The 17,667-nt window shown below is 36.6% G+C and overlaps 1 protein-coding gene across 1 annotated transcript in view; it reads left to right on the top strand.

The window, feature by feature from the left end:
- The first annotated feature begins 246 nt into the window (after positions 1–246).
- LOC128647276 (olfactory receptor 11A1-like) overlaps positions 247–17,667 on the top strand; it is a 41,244-nt gene continuing 23,823 nt past the window's right edge. The window contains exon 1 of the mRNA XM_053700068.1: positions 247–744. Within this exon, the coding sequence (XP_053556043.1) occupies positions 247–744 (498 nt within the window). The remainder of the gene's footprint in view (positions 745–17,667) is intronic.

The following is a 17,667-nucleotide window of genomic DNA, read 5'->3' on the forward strand; positions in this document are numbered from 1 at the left end:
TCACCAGTGTACCCTGATGTTTACCTTTATGTTTACTAATCTCATACTGGGTGTTTTGTAACATCATACTATTTGGAACGAGTATATAGCGCTTTACCGTATATTTTCATATATACACCTGTTTCTTTGTAGTTTTTTAGTTCCAGGTAGAGCAGCTTATAACTTTCACTGTTATTTATAATATTTATAGTATTCAACTATTTTCATCATATTTTATTATTGTTTTACATTTTACTATACTATATAATGGATAACACTGAATCAGGAATTAGTATTGAAACCAATCCTGTCCAGGTTTTTTCTGAGGCTCATACCCAATTTGGGGATAATAACTGGCGTAACAATAGACAAAGGTCATCTAACTTATTGGATAATAACAGTATAGTCAAAGACTCCCTAATAGATCCTATAGTATTATTCAGAGATCTAGAAAAACTTTTAATGAAAGATGCAAAGGAGTGGCAGGATCTAATACTCCTAGATAACTACATCCTCCATGATATCATTCCTAGGGGACTTAGGATTTTCAAATTTCCAGCTTTCAATCTAGATGAAGTTGAATTCCAACTTGAGTGGGAACAGATCTTGCACACATGCTCTAAGGCACTCATCAAATTACTTATCAAATATAGAGAATATAAATTAAAATCTTTAAAATTAGAGATTGATACCCTAGTGACAAAGATACAACCCTTTGAACACATCCAGAAATGGAAGGAGCTTAATAAAAACATCCAACAAAGGGTAGATTCTTTTTCTAGTGAATTACAAATTAATAAAACCAAAAAATTGCAAAGAGATTTGGAGGATTTCAAAACAGACCAGGTGTACTCATATAGAAAAAATGCATCACACAGAAATAGGGGTCAGGATGAGTCAAATAGAGCCATACAACCGGAGTCCCTGTCTAGTTCTAATAGGGAACCACTTCCTGAAAGATCCAATAGTAATAGTAATAACAACTATAGAACCTCTACAGGTCCACATATAACCAATACTCGTGTTTATCAAACACCGAGAAGAGATTGGAATAAACCGAATTTTCAAATGAAAAATAAACAAAATGGAAATTACAATAGAAGTCACGATTACCCCAATTCAAGAGTAGGGACTCATTATCAATATAGAGATGAAAATGTATGGCATGATGTCCCCACACAAAATAGATTTTTTGGCCTTGATACACAACCACAATCACCCAGGTGGCAATATGAAGGAGCTAAACCCAAAACTATGAATCACAATAAAAAGGACTCTAATAATAGGTCTACATATACACCTAGAGCTAATTATCGAACTGATAATCAAGTCCAAGAAAATCGTCATTTTTTAGAGATACCCCCCTGGAGACTACAAGGGGGGGGGCACAAACAGGGACAACAGCAATACAAACAACAGACACAGTCCAATCACCACTTAGAAGGGCACTACTCAGGGAGGGAGAATATTCTAAACAAAACTCTAAACCAGAGAAACCCCAAAAGAACCATAGACGAATTAGATCAAGAGGGAATCGGGGAGGATTCAAATCTAGGCAAAAGAAACAAAGAGAGAGGATATTAGAAGCTAATAGCAAGATGATTTTTAACCTTTCTAATAAAGAGTTCTCCACTAGTGAATTAAAACTATTAACTAAGGGTTTAAATTTTTCTCCAAATAATACACCTAACTATTTTGATCTATATATAGACGTTCAAAAATTTGTGAGAAAAGTCACACTAAAAAGACACTTTTCCAAATACATCAGTACACATGAACATTTAAATAATGTTAATACTGATGATCTCCTCATCTTAGAAAATTTAGGGGCCAGTTTAGATGACAGTCCGATTGGAATAGATCCTAATTTATCAGATTTATCAGTATATGAGGACATGGACGACTTCACTGTGAAACATTGTCCTTTGAAACGTCAATCTGTTTTTTATCCCATTCACAGCCAAACAGAATACATCAAAATATTTAATAGACTAGTATGCCAGGATATTGAGGATCTTTCTCATAAAACTGTAAATAGAAAGAAATTAGAAAATGATAATCTTTCCAAAGAAGAAAGAATAGCCCTAAAAACACTGAGTGCAAATTATGATATCATATTTAGAGCTGCCGATAAGGGCGGTGGCATAGTAGTGCAGAATCGGATAGATTATATAGCAGAAGCACAACGCCTATTATCCGATAGGGACACGTATTCTCTTCTAACCTTTAATCCTACTGAGAAATTCAAAACAGAATTATTTATACTTTTAAATGAAGCTAAGGCCTTGAACGTTTTAAATACAGAAGAATATCAATTTTTATATGAAGTGGCCCCAAAAATCTCATGTTTTTATCACTTACCCAAGATCCACAAGGATCCTCTTAACCCTCCTGGTAGACCCATTGTCTCTGGGATAGGCTCTCTATGTGATAATTTATCCAAATATGTGGACTCTTACCTACAACCTATTGTTATATCCTCAAGAGCCTATCTCAGAGACACCATTGATGTTATTAATAAAATGGAGGGTTTAGACTGGCAGGAAGACTATATCTGGATTACCTGCGATGCTGCTGCTCTTTACACTAGCATCCCCCATTCACAAGGTACCATGGCAATTAGCGATACATTATGTAATAGTCATCTCCCTGAGGTACAACGTAAATTTATAGTGGATGCTGTACAATTTGTCTTAACACATAACTACTTCTTATTTGAGGGTTGCTTCTACCATCAAATACAGGGTACGGCGATGGGGACCACTTTTGCCCCATCGTATGCTAACATTTACATGTCCCAGTTCGAAGACAGATATATATGGAACAATAATCCATTTTTTAATAACATTTTTAAATACTTCAGGTATATAGATGATATTTTAATTATATGGCAGGGCCCTAGGGATCAAATAGATGATTTTATTTCACATATTAATGGTAATCTTTTAAATTTAAAATTTACATATGAATGCTCACCCGAATCCATATCTTTTTTAGATCTAGTGATATACTGTGATAACCATACCAATAAAGTATGTGTAAAAAATTATCATAAACCTACTGACAGAAACGGTTTATTAAATGCCAAAAGTGGCCACTACAAACAGTGGAAAAACAACATTCCAATAGGGCAATATCAGAGAATCAGACGCAACTGTACACATATAGAGGACTATAACAAAGAAGCTGATGTTCTAACAGATAAATTCTTAGAGAAAGGTTACAATAGAGAACTTCTTAATACCGCCAGAATTAGAGCCCTAAATATAGATAGAGAAGCTCTTCTCACTAACCAGCATGTGAATAAAAAGAAGAACAATAGAAATAATCTCCAAGAGGGATCTGTTAAATTTATTACAAGATACAACAATCAACATCACCACATTAAAAAGATTATCAATAAACACTGGAATGTGTTAAAACTGGACCCAGTATTACAGAAGGCACTTAGTGATAAGCCTGAGGTCATATTTAGGAAAAATAAGGATCTTAAAAACTACATAGCACCCACCAAACTCCGACAAAAAACAGTAAATGGTACTCTTACTAGTTGGTGTGGTAGTAAGGTAGGCCTGTATCCATGCAAGGTCTCTGAATGCATTATGTGCCCTTTGATTGATAGTAACCATACTACATTTAACAATTACAATGGCAAACGGACATACAAGTGCAAATTCAGATGCACTTGCCATACCACTTATGTTGTATATCAGTTGAGCTGTAAATGTGGAAAAATCTATATAGGTAGGACGAAAAGAAAAATCAAATACAGACTCAGAGAGCATGTTAAAAATATTGAGTCAGGTTTCGACAATCATAGTGTTTCACATCATTTTAAAGTTTGTCATAATCAAAATCCAAAAGATCTTAGTATAAAAATCATTGAATGGGTAGCACCCGACAAATGGGACACTAATAGACTGTTGAAATTAAGACAAAGGGAAACCTATTGGATTAAAACTCTAGACTGCTTAGAACCTAAGGGGTTAAACATTGAACTAGATATACAAGCGTTTTTATGAAATAATTTATTTATTTTTTAAGAAGTAATTTTTATCTTGGTTCTCTTTATATGTATATCCAGTTTTAATGGCTCTATATATATCTGTTTTAGTAATATGATACACAGCTTTTATTGAAGTGTTATAGTTTATTTTTTCTACAATTCTATTTTACAGTGAATATATAGAAATTCCTATGAAACTTGTTTTTATGAGAAACTATGATCTAATATTTGAACCATAGGTATGTATTTGTATATTATATAATGATTTTATACTAATACTTCATGCAGTATATATAGCAAATCTAATACTGGTTATGTATACAATCGCTGGTATTTTGTGACATTTATATATTTAGTTTTATATCCAATTAGTTCGCCTTTTAAGTCTATATTCATCTATATGCACTGTTATATTTATATTTTTTAGCATCATGTATATTATCAGATCACAAATTTGCAAGGCATATAGCTCTGTAACAATAATCGCTAATAAGTTAGTGAATATACTTGACCTGTTTAAGTCACACTAATCCAGAGCCTGAACCGCATTGGTTAAAAGCTGGTATATTAAGGTGCCAGCAGAGCCGTTCAAGTATTCTTGACAAAGTCCTGTCGATCAGGACGAAACGCGTAGAAGAAAGATCCAGGCTCGCAACTTCGTTTGTCCCTACAAGGGATCCGTAGTGTATTGATCTACCTTCAACCACTAATACTGCACGCTGAATTTTACGTCACCACCCGCGACTGCAGAGCGGTGTGGTAAGGACCGAATACTAAGCGGGAGATTCTAACAGCCGGAATTTGTACCTCCTAACATCGGAGTAACTGTGTACTGACCGCAGGGGGATTTTTCATGGCAGACGGCCCAGATATGCATTATACCCCTCTTATCTTGTGAGTGTTATTGAACCGCATTTTTTGTTCTAATAAATTGTTTTATCCCTACATTTGAGTCGGCGCTCCTCTGCTTTTTTCTTTTCTATACAGTTTCTTGGGAAATTCGGAAGTCCTGTTTGGAGGAGCAGCGAGACCACACACACATCTTTTTATTTCTCTCTGTGATTTGGGAGATATCTCTTGGACTTAAACACCAGTAACTTTGACTCTGGACTTATGTGAGTACCTGTGTACTGGCTATATGATAAATCCAGTCACCAGTGTACCCTGATGTTTACCTTTATGTTTACTAATCTCATACTGGGTGTTTTTGTAACATCATACTATTTGGAACGAGTATATAGCGCTTTACCGTATATTTTCATATATACACCTGTTTCTTTGTAGTTTTTTAGTTCCAGGTAGAGCAGCTTATAACTTTCACTGTTATTTATAATATTTATAGTATTCAAACTATTTTCATCATATTTTATTATTGTTTTACATTTTACTATACTATATAATGGATAACACTGAATCAGGAATTAGTATTGAAACCAATCCTGTCCAGGTTTTTTCTGAGGCTCATACCCAATTTGGGGATAATAACTGGCGTAACAATAGACAAAGGTCATCTAACTTATTGGATAATAACAGTATAGTCAAAGACTCCCTAATAGATCCTATAGTATTATTCAGAGATCTAGAAAAACTTTTAATGAAAGATGCAAAGGAGTGGCAGGATCTAATACTCCTAGATAACTACATCCTCCATGATATCATTCCTAGGGGACTTAGGATTTTCAAATTTCCAGCTTTCAATCTAGATGAAGTTGAATTCCAACTTGAGTGGGAACAGATCTTGCACACATGCTCTAAGGCACTCATCAAATTACTTATCAAATATAGAGAATATAAATTAAAATCTTTAAAATTAGAGATTGATACCCTAGTGACAAAGATACAACCCTTTGAACACATCCAGAAATGGAAGGAGCTTAATAAAAACATCCAACAAAGGGTAGATTCTTTTTCTAGTGAATTACAAATTAATAAAACCAAAAAATTGCAAAGAGATTTGGAGGATTTCAAAACAGACCAGGTGTACTCATATAGAAAAAATGCATCACACAGAAATAGGGGTCAGGATGAGTCAAATAGAGCCATACAACCGGAGTCCCTGTCTAGTTCTAATAGGGAACCACTTCCTGAAAGATCCAATAGTAATAGTAATAACAACTATAGAACCTCTACAGGTCCACATATAACCAATACTCGTGTTTATCAAACACCGAGAAGAGATTGGAATAAACCGAATTTTCAAATGAAAAATAAACAAAATGGAAATTACAATAGAAGTCACGATTACCCCAATTCAAGAGTAGGGACTCATTATCAATATAGAGATGAAAATGTATGGCATGATGTCCCCACACAAAATAGATTTTTTGGCCTTGATACACAACCACAATCACCCAGGTGGCAATATGAAGGAGCTAAACCCAAAACTATGAATCACAATAAAAAGGACTCTAATAATAGGTCTACATATACACCTAGAGCTAATTATCGAACTGATAATCAAGTCCAAGAAAATCGTCATTTTTTAGAGATACCCCCCTGGAGACTACAAGGGGGGGGGCACAAACAGGGACAACAGCAATACAAACAACAGACACAGTCCAATCACCACTTAGAAGGGCACTACTCAGGGAGGGAGAATATTCTAAACAAAACTCTAAACCAGAGAAACCCCAAAAGAACCATAGACGAATTAGATCAAGAGGGAATCGGGGAGGATTCAAATCTAGGCAAAAGAAACAAAGAGAGAGGATATTAGAAGCTAATAGCAAGATGATTTTTAACCTTTCTAATAAAGAGTTCTCCACTAGTGAATTAAAACTATTAACTAAGGGTTTAAATTTTTCTCCAAATAATACGACCTAACTATTTTGATCTATATATAGACGTTCAAAAATTTGTGAGAAAAGTCACACTAAAAAGACACTTTTCCAAATACATCAGTACACATGAACATTTAAATAATGTTAATACTGATGATCTCCTCATCTTAGAAAATTTAGGGGCCAGTTTAGATGACAGTCCGATTGGAATAGATCCTAATTTATCAGATTTATCAGTATATGAGGACATGGACGACTTCACTGTGAAACATTGTCCTTTGAAACGTCAATCTGTTTTTTATCCCATTCACAGCCAAACAGAATACATCAAAATATTTAATAGACTAGTATGCCAGGATATTGAGGATCTTTCTCATAAAACTGTAAATAGAAAGAAATTAGAAAATGATAATCTTTCCAAAGAAGAAAGAATAGCCCTAAAAACACTGAGTGCAAATTATGATATCATATTTAGAGCTGCCGATAAGGGCGGTGGCATAGTAGTGCAGAATCGGATAGATTATATAGCAGAAGCACAACGCCTATTATCCGATAGGGACACGTATTCTCTTCTAACCTTTAATCCTACTGAGAAATTCAAAACAGAATTATTTATACTTTTAAATGAAGCTAAGGCCTTGAACGTTTTAAATACAGAAGAATATCAATTTTTATATGAAGTGGCCCCAAAAATCTCATGTTTTTATCACTTACCCAAGATCCACAAGGATCCTCTTAACCCTCCTGGTAGACCCATTGTCTCTGGGATAGGCTCTCTATGTGATAATTTATCCAAATATGTGGACTCTTACCTACAACCTATTGTTATATCCTCAAGAGCCTATCTCAGAGACACCATTGATGTTATTAATAAAATGGAGGGTTTAGACTGGCAGGAAGACTATATCTGGATTACCTGCGATGCTGCTGCTCTTTACACTAGCATCCCCCATTCACAAGGTACCATGGCAATTAGCGATACATTATGTAATAGTCATCTCCCTGAGGTACAACGTAAATTTATAGTGGATGCTGTACAATTTGTCTTAACACATAACTACTTCTTATTTGAGGGTTGCTTCTACCATCAAATACAGGGTACGGCGATGGGGACCACTTTTGCCCCATCGTATGCTAACATTTACATGTCCCAGTTCGAAGACAGATATATATGGAACAATAATCCATTTTTTAATAACATTTTTAAATACTTCAGGTATATAGATGATATTTTAATTATATGGCAGGGCCCTAGGGATCAAATAGATGATTTTATTTCACATATTAATGGTAATCTTTTAAATTTAAAATTTACATATGAATGCTCACCCGAATCCATATCTTTTTTAGATCTAGTGATATACTGTGATAACCATACCAATAAAGTATGTGTAAAAAAATTATCATAAACCTACTGACAGAAACGGTTTATTAAATGCCAAAAGTGGCCACTACAAACAGTGGAAAAACAACATTCCAATAGGGCAATATCAGAGAATCAGACGCAACTGTACACATATAGAGGACTATAACAAAGAAGCTGATGTTCTAACAGATAAATTCTTAGAGAAAGGTTACAATAGAGAACTTCTTAATACCGCCAGAATTAGAGCCCTAAATATAGATAGAGAAGCTCTTCTCACTAACCAGCATGTGAATAAAAGAAGAACAATAGAAATAATCTCCAAGAGGGATCTGTTAAATTTATTACAAGATACAACAATCAACATCACCACATTAAAAAGATTATCAATAAACACTGGAATGTGTTAAAACTGGACCCAGTATTACAGAAGGCACTTAGTGATAAGCCTGAGGTCATATTTAGGAAAAATAAGGATCTTAAAAACTACATAGCACCCCACCAAACTTCGACAAAAAACAGTAAATGGTACTCTTACTAGTTGGTGTGGTAGTAAGGTAGGCCTGTATCCATGCAAGGTCTCTGAATGCATTATGTGCCCTTTGATTGATAGTAACCATACTACATTTAACAATTACAATGGCAAACGGACATACAAGTGCAAATTCAGATGCACTTGCCATACCACTTATGTTGTATATCAGTTGAGCTGTAAATGTGGAAAAATCTATATAGGTAGGACGAAAAGAAAAATCAAATACAGACTCAGAGAGCATGTTAAAAATATTGAGTCAGGTTTCGACAATCATAGTGTTTCACATCATTTTAAAGTTTGTCATAATCAAAATCCAAAAGATCTTAGTATAAAAATCATTGAATGGGTAGCACCCGACAAATGGGACACTAATAGACTGTTGAAATTAAGACAAAGGGAAACCTATTGGATTAAAACTCTAGACTGCTTAGAACCTAAGGGGTTAAACATTGAACTAGATATACAAGCGTTTTTATGAAATAATTTATTTATTTTTTAAGAAGTAATTTTTATCTTGGTTCTCTTTATATGTAATATCCAGTTTTAATGGCTCTATATATATCTGTTTTAGTAATATGATACACAGCTTTTATTGAAGTGTTATAGTTTATTTTTTCTACAATTCTATTTTACAGTGAATATATAGAAATTCCTATGAAACTTGTTTTTATGAGAAACTATGATCTAATATTTGAACCATAGGTATGTATTTGTATATTATATAATGATTTTATACTAATACTTCATGCAGTATATATAGCAAATCTAATACTGGTTATGTATACAATCGCTGGTATTTTGTGACATTTATATATTAGTTTTATATCCAATTAGTTCGCCTTTTAAGTCTATATTCATCTATATGCACTGTTATATTTATATTTTTTAGCATCATGTATATTATCAGATCACAAATTTGCAAGGCATATAGCTCTGTAACAATAATCGCTAATAAGTTAGTGAATATACTTGACCTGTTTAAGTCACACTAATCCAGAGCCTGAACCGCATTGGTTAAAAGCTGGTATATTAAGGTGCCAGCAGAGCCGTTCAAGTATTCTTGACAAAGTCCTGTCGATCAGGACGAAACGCGTAGAAGAAAGATCCAGGCTCGCAACTTCGTTTGTCCCTACAAGGGATCCGTAGTGTATTGATCTACCTTCAACCACTAATACTGCACGCTGAATTTTACGTCACCACCCGCGACTGCAGAGCGGTGTGGTAAGGACCGAATACTAAGCGGGAGATTCTAACAGCCGGAATTTGTACCTCCTAACATCGGAGTAACTGTGTACTGACCGCAGGGGGATTTTTCATGGCAGACGGCCCAGATATGCATTATACCCCTCTTATCTTGTGAGTGTTATTGAACCGCATTTTTTGTTCTAATAAATTGTTTTATCCCTACATTTGAGTCGGCGCTCCTCTGCTTTTTTCTTTTCTATACTCTAATAAATGTATTAACCCCTAAAGCTAAGTCTAACCCTAACACCCCCGTAAATTAAATATAATTTAAATCTAACAAAATAAATTAACTCTTATTAAATACATTATTCCTATTTAAAGCTAAATACTTACCTGTAAAATAAACCCTAATATATCTACAATATAAATTATAATTATATTGTAGCTATTTTAGGATTAATATTTATTTTACAGGCAACTTTGTATTTATTTTAACCAGGTACAATAGCTATTAAATAGTTAAGAACTATTTAATAGTTACCTAGTTAAAATAATTACAAAATTATCTGTAAAATAAATCCTAACCTAAGTTACATTTAAACCTAACACTACACTATCAATAAATTAATTAAATACAATACCTACAAATAAATACAATGAAATAAACTAACTAAAGTACAAAAAATAAAAAAGAACTAAGTTACAAAAAATAAAAAAATATTTACAAATATTAGAAAAATATTACAACAATTTTAAACTAATTACACCTACTCTAAGCCCCCTAATAAAATAACAAAGACCCCCAAAATAAAAAAAATGCCCTACCCTATTCTAAACTTAAAATAGAAAAGCTCTTTTACCTTACCAGCCCTGAAAAGGGCCCTTTGCGGGGCATGCCCCAAAGAATTCAGCTCTTTTGCCTGTAAAAAAAAAACATACAATACCCCCCCCCCAACATTACAAACTACCACCCACATACCCCTAATCTAACCCAAACCCCCCTTAAATAAACCTAACACTAAGCCCCTGAAGATCTCCCTACCTTGTCTTCACCACGCCGGGTTCACCGATCGATCCAGAAGAGCCTCCGATGTCTTGATCCAAGCCCAAGCGGGGGGCTGAAGATGTCCATGATCGGGCTGAAGTCTTCTATCAAGCGGCATCTTCAATCTTCATTCTCCCAGATCCATGGTCATCCCGCCGACGCGGAACATCCATCTTCACGGACGACTTCCCGACGAATGACGGTTCCTTTAAGGGACTTCATCCAAGATGGCGTCCCTCGAATTCCGATTGGCTGATAGGATTCTATCAGCCAATCGGAATTAAGGTAGGAAAAATTCTGATTGGCTGATGGAATCAGCCAATCAGATTCAAGTTAAATCCGATTGGCTGATCGGATCAGCCAATCAGATTGAGCTTGCATTCTATTGGCTGATCGGAACAGCCAATCGGATTGAACTTGAATCTGATTGGCTGATTCCATCAGCCAATCAGAATTTTCCTACCTTAATTCCGATTGGCTGATAGAATCCTATCAGCCAATCGGAATTCGAGGGACGCCATCTTGGATGACGTCCCTTAACCCCTTAACGACCGACGACGTATGCCATACGTCCTCAAAAAAAAAGCACTTAACGACCGAGGACGTATGGCATACGTCGTCGGTTTAACAGAGCACTGGAAGCGATCGGAATCGCTTCCAGCTGCTCTAACAGTATTGCAGGCTTGCCTTGAGGTCTAGGCATCCTGCAATACTGTTCCCGAGTGCCGGGACCGGATTGATCACTCCCCCACGAGTGATCACTTCCGGTTTCGCTCCACGTGGAGCCCGGCAGTGTTTCAGAGCATCGGAAGCGATCGGACACGCTTCCGATGCTCTGATTGTGTGCTAAGTGCCTCGGTGGGTCGAGGCACTTAGTTAGTTATAAAATAAAAGTAATAATAAAAAAAAAAAAAAAACGTATATTAAAAAAAAAGCCCTAAATAGCCCCCCCCCCTCCCCCTTCACTAGGGCATCCAAGGATGGCGATGCCCAGTGCATCATGGGGCCTCTGGGGGTGTCCCTAGCCTGCCTCATCATAGGGGCAAGCTAGGGTCACCCAATCTGAGCCTCCCACCCTAAAAAAAATAATAAAATAAAATACCCCATTTGTCTGATCATGTCAATATTTGTAAATATTGACTATGATCAGTGTGGATCTCCCTCCCTCTCCTCACTTGCCATTTTGTTGGAGAGAGAGAGAGACCTGTATTTAGCAGAGAGAGAGATTTATTTCTTTTATTTGTTAAAAAATATAGAACCAAAGGCTCTTTTCAGAGCCATTAACCCCTAGCTTGCCAGTGATCACTATATATCACTGGCAGTAACATAGGTGCACTTGTTTTTTGCTGCATTTTGCTGTCTGTGCATTTTTTTAGGGGTTAATTTTGTTGTTATAATTTTTTAAAAACCCAAAGGCTCCTTTTCAGAAACATTTAGTTAATTTAATTTAATTTTCAGAGCCATTAACCCCTAGCTTGCCAGTGATCACTATATATCACTGGCAGTAGCATAGGTGCACTTTTTTTTTTGCTGCATTTTGCTGTCTGTGCATTTTTTTAGGGGTTAATTTTGTTGTTGTAATTTTTTTAAAAACCCAAAGGCTCTTTTCAGAAACATTTAGTTAATTTAATTTAATTTTCAGAGCCATTAACCCCTAGCTTGCCAGTGATCGCTATAAATCACTGGCAGTTGCATAGCTGTACTTTTTTGCTGTCTGTGCATTTTTTTTAGGGGTTAATTTTGTTGTTGTAATTTTTTAAAAACCCAAAGGCTCTTTTCAGAAACATTTAGTTAATTTAATTTTCAGAGCCATTAACCCCTAGCTTGCCAGTGATCGCTATAAATCACTGGCAGTTGCATAGCTGTACTTTTTTGCTGTCTGTGCATTTTTTTAGGGGTTAATTTTGTTGTTGTAATTTTTTAAAAACCCAAAGGCTCTTTTCAGAAACATTTAGTTAATTTAATTTAATTTTCAGAGCCATTAACCCCTAGCTTGCCAGTGATCGCTATAAATCACTGGCAGTAGCATAGCTGTACTTTTTTTGCTAGTTAATTTAGTTAATTAATTTAGTTAATTTAATTTAATTTTCAGAGCCATTAACCCTAGCTTGCCAGTGATCGCTATAAATCACTGGCAGTTGCATAGCTGTACTTTTTTTGCTGTCTGTGCATTTTTTTAGGGGTTAAATTTTGTTGTTGTAATTTTTTAAAAACCCAAAGGCTCTTTTCAGAAACATTTAGTTAATTTAATTTAATTTTCAGAGCCATTAACCTCTAGCTTGCCAGTGATCGCTATAAATCACTGGCAGTAGCATAGCTGTACATTTTTGCTAGTTAATTTAGTTAATTAATTTAGTTAATTTAATTTTTTTTTAGTAATTGTTTTCTGTGACAGATACAAAAATGTCACAGAAAAGATATAGTGCTGAGGAGGCATATGCCATCCTTGCGTCAGAGTCAGATGCTCTATTTCTGACTCAGACCCCAATTTTGACCCTGCCATGTGCTCAGATACATCACTAGATGCAGTCTCAACTGATAGTGATGTATCTGTGGCTGCTAGCCCCCCTGCCAGCCCCCCTGCCAGCCCCCCTGCTAGCCCCCCTGCCAGAAGGAGGCGGGTTGCTGCCATTGCTGCTGAAGAGTGGGTAACGCCTCATCTCCAGAGGCCAGAAATCCCACCCTTCACAGCAAATGCTGGCAAAAAATATAGATGTGGCAGGTTTTAGCCCCCAGCAGTTTCTGGAAGTGTTTCTGGGCGATGATATATTGGGGAACATTGTCGCCCAAACTAATTTATATGCCCATCAGTTCCGTGCTGCAAAGCCTGGAACATATTTGGCAAGCAGCAATGGGCCCCCATCAATGTGCCAGAATTCAAAAAATTCTGGGCATTGACTATGCTGACGGGCATCATAAAGAAACCCTCCATTCGCTCCTACTGGAGTACTAGCCCCATCTGCTCTACCCCCATTTTCTCCCAGACTATGTCGAGGAAGAGGTATGAAATGATTCTGCATTTCATGCACTTCAGCGACAACAGCCTGTGCCCCCCTAGGGAGCATCCCCAATTTGACAGGCTGTATAAAATCCCGCCCCCTGATAACCCACTTTTCTGCCAGGTTTGCAGAGGGCTTATACACCTGGAAGGAATATATGCGTTGATGAATCCCTAATGAAGTATAAGGGAAGGCTGGGATTCAAGCAGTATATTCCTTCCCAAACGCTCCAGATATGGGGTAAAGGTGTATAAGCTCTGTGACAGCGAGACTGGGTATACTCAGGCCTTCCGGGGTGTATGAGGGAAAGGATAGCCACCTTGACCCTCCAGGTTGCCCAGAACATATGGGAACCACTGGCAAGATTGTCTGGGACCTGATATTACCCCTAATGAACAAAGGGTATCACTTGTACTTAGACAATTTTTATACAAGTGTCCTTTTGTTCAAGCTACTGTATTGCTTTGATACAGTAGCTTGCGGTACAATTAAAAAGAACGCGCAGGTTTCCCAGGACAGCTTGTACGCACCCGGCTACGAAGGGGGGAGACCTAAGCTCTGCGCCCAAGAGGAGCTGTTGGCACTGAAGTACAGAGACAAGAAGGATGTATACCTTCTTACCACCATCCACACAGAGAGGACGGTGGCGGTTTCTGTACGTGCAGAGCTGAGATCATAAGGAAGCCAGTGTGCATCAAGTCTTATAACCGGCATATGGGTGGGGTTGATCTGGCTGATCAGCTGCTGCAGCCCTACCTAATTATGCGGAAGACAAGGGCCCTGGTACAAAAAGGTTGCAATGTTACCTAATGCAGATTGCAACCCACAACGCTTTTTTGTTGTTCAAAAAGCAAAACCCAGAGTTAAAAAGACTTTTTTACAGTTTCAGCTCCAGATTATTACGGGGATTTTGTACCATGATGCACCTGCCTCCCCGGGCGGTGATGGGAGAGAGCAGAGTTGGGGCTACCCATTTTATTTTTAAAATCCCCCCTACTGCCACAAAGCAGAAACCACAAAAAAATGCAGAGTCTGTACCAGAGGGGGAAGAGAAGGGACACCATATATTACTGTCCTGATTGCCCTGGACAGCCTGCACTCTGCATTGGGGACTGCTTCAAGCGGTACCCATACAATGGTCAATTTTTTAAAAAATAAATACATTTGCTGTTACATATATATATATATTTTTTTGGTTATGTTTACAGTTAGATTTTTTTTTTTTTTTTTACTTTTACTGTGCCAGATTTTTACATTTCACTACTCTATTTTTTTCTAAAATTGGGCCTGTTTTTTTTTAACCAAAACCCCTGTCAAACCTATGCATGGGGGACATAGGTGTTCTCAGGGTGCCTTGCAGAAAACAACCTGAAGTATGTTTTTGTAATAACTTACAACAGTCTCTCCTAAAATTATAGTCAAAAAGCAATGTGTCTGTAAAAATGAAAATTGAAAAATTACCACCATACACTTTCTCCAATTTTTTGGGCTAAAACGGTTGCTTCAAAGGCATCAAAGCCACACCATATACAATACCTTGGGGTCTGTCAACATTTAAAAAATATACACTTTGAATGCAATAAATAAAAGTGGGGTATGCGATAGGCCCCAAACTAAAGATAGGCCTATCAGAAGAAATACTCTCATTTTTAATAACTAAAATCACAAGTCATAAAATTGTAACATAACCTTCCCAAAATCCTGGCAAACCTATGCATGGGGGGCATAGGTGTACTCAGGGTGCCTTGCAGAAAACAACCTGAAGTATTCTTTTGCAATAACTTACAACAATCTCTCCTAAATCATAGTCAAAAAGCAATGTGTCTGTAAAAATGAAAATTGAAAAATTACCACCATATACTTTCTCCAATTTTTTGGGCTAAAACGGTTGCCTTCAAAGGCATCAAAGCACACCATATACAATTACCTTGGAGGTGTCAACATTTAAAAAATATACACTTGAATGCAATAAAAAAAGTGGGGTATGCGATAGGCCCCCAAACTAAGATAGGCCTATCAGAAGAAATACTCTCATTTTTAATAACTAAAATCACAAGTCATAAAATTGTAACATAACCTTCCCAAAATCTGGCAAACCTATGCATGGGGGGCATAGGTGTACTCAGGGTGCCTTGCAGAAAACAACCTGAAGTAATTCTTTTGCAATAACTTACAACAATCTCTCCTAAATCATAGTCAAAAAGCAATGTGTCTGTAAAATGAAATTGAAAAATTACCACCATATACTTTATCCAATTTTTTGGGCTAAAACGGTTGCTTCAAAGGCATCAAAGCACACCATATACAATACCTTGGGGTGTCAACATTTAAAAAATATACACTTTGAATGCAATAAATAAAAAGTGGGGTATGTGATAGGCCCCCAAACTAAAGATAGGCCTATCAGAAGAAATACTCTCATTTTTAATAACTAAATCATGTAACATAACCTTCCCAAAATCCTGGCAAACCTATGCATGGGGGGCATAGGTGTACTCAGGGTGCCTTGCAGAAAACAACCTGAAGTATTCTTTTGCAATAACTTACAACAGTCTCTCCTAAATCATAGTAAAAAAGCAATGTGTCTGTAACATATGAAAATTGAAAAAATTACCACCATATACTTTCTCCAATTTTTTGGGCTAAAACGGTTGCATCAAAGTCATCAAACCACTCCATGTATAATACCTTGGGGGGTCAACTTTTTAAATATAATCACATTTATGGAAAACAAATAAATTGGGGTATGTTAAAAAGACCCCCAAAAAAGACAACAGGCAAAGAAAATATGTTAAATGTGAAAAAAATCACAAACACATGTCAGACATTTGGCATTGCACCGCCCAAACAAGCCACCAAACCTATGCATAGGTGGTATCACTGAACTCAGGAGATGTTGGTGACCACATATTGGTGTCTTCTTTGGTGAGTAACACATAACAGGAGCTGTGAATCCATGTCTAAAGTACAATGTATGTGAAAAATAACACAAAGAAATGAATGCCCAATAGTTTGACAAAGACTAGTGGTTGAATTAGTGTATGGAAAGTGTTAAAACACCTGCATTTGAAATACCCTAGGATGTCTACTTTTCAAAAATATATGGTTTTTATGGGGGTAAATTACATTGGCCGGCTTCAGAAATGTCTTAAATAGAACATGGGTGCATGGGATGTGAAAAGGGGAAGTGTAAAAAATGGAATGCGCTTCCTAAAAATAAGGCTTCTAGCCCCCCAGAGAACCCAACACACCTAAACATGGGTGGTATCACTGTACTCAGGAGATGTTGTTGAACACATATTGAGGTGTTTTTAGGCGAGTAAACACATAACAGGAACTGGGAATCCATGCCTAAAGTACAATGTGTGTGAAAAATACCACAAAAATAATGACTACCCAAAAGTTTGACAAAGATGGTGGTTGAATTAGTGCATGGAAAGTGTTAAAATACAAGCATTTGAAATACCCTAGGGTGTCTACTTTTCAAAAAATATATGGTTTGATGGGGGTAAATTCATTGACCAGCTTCAGAAAATGTCCCAAATAGGACATGGGGTGCTATGATGACCAGATGTGAAAATTCCAAGTTGAAAAACTGGAATGCGCTCCCTAAAATTAAGGCCCTTTTAGCCCCCACAGAACCCGACACACCTATACATGGGTGGTATCACTGTACTCAGGAGATGTTGTTGAACACATATTGAGGTGTTTTTTTGGCAGTAACACATAACAGGAACTTGGAATCCATGCCTAAAGTACAATGTGTGTGAAAATA

The sequence above is a fragment of the Bombina bombina genome, chromosome 2 (genome assembly GCF_027579735.1).
Source record: "Bombina bombina isolate aBomBom1 chromosome 2, aBomBom1.pri, whole genome shotgun sequence".
Classification (NCBI taxonomy): Eukaryota; Metazoa; Chordata; class Amphibia; order Anura; family Bombinatoridae; genus Bombina; species Bombina bombina.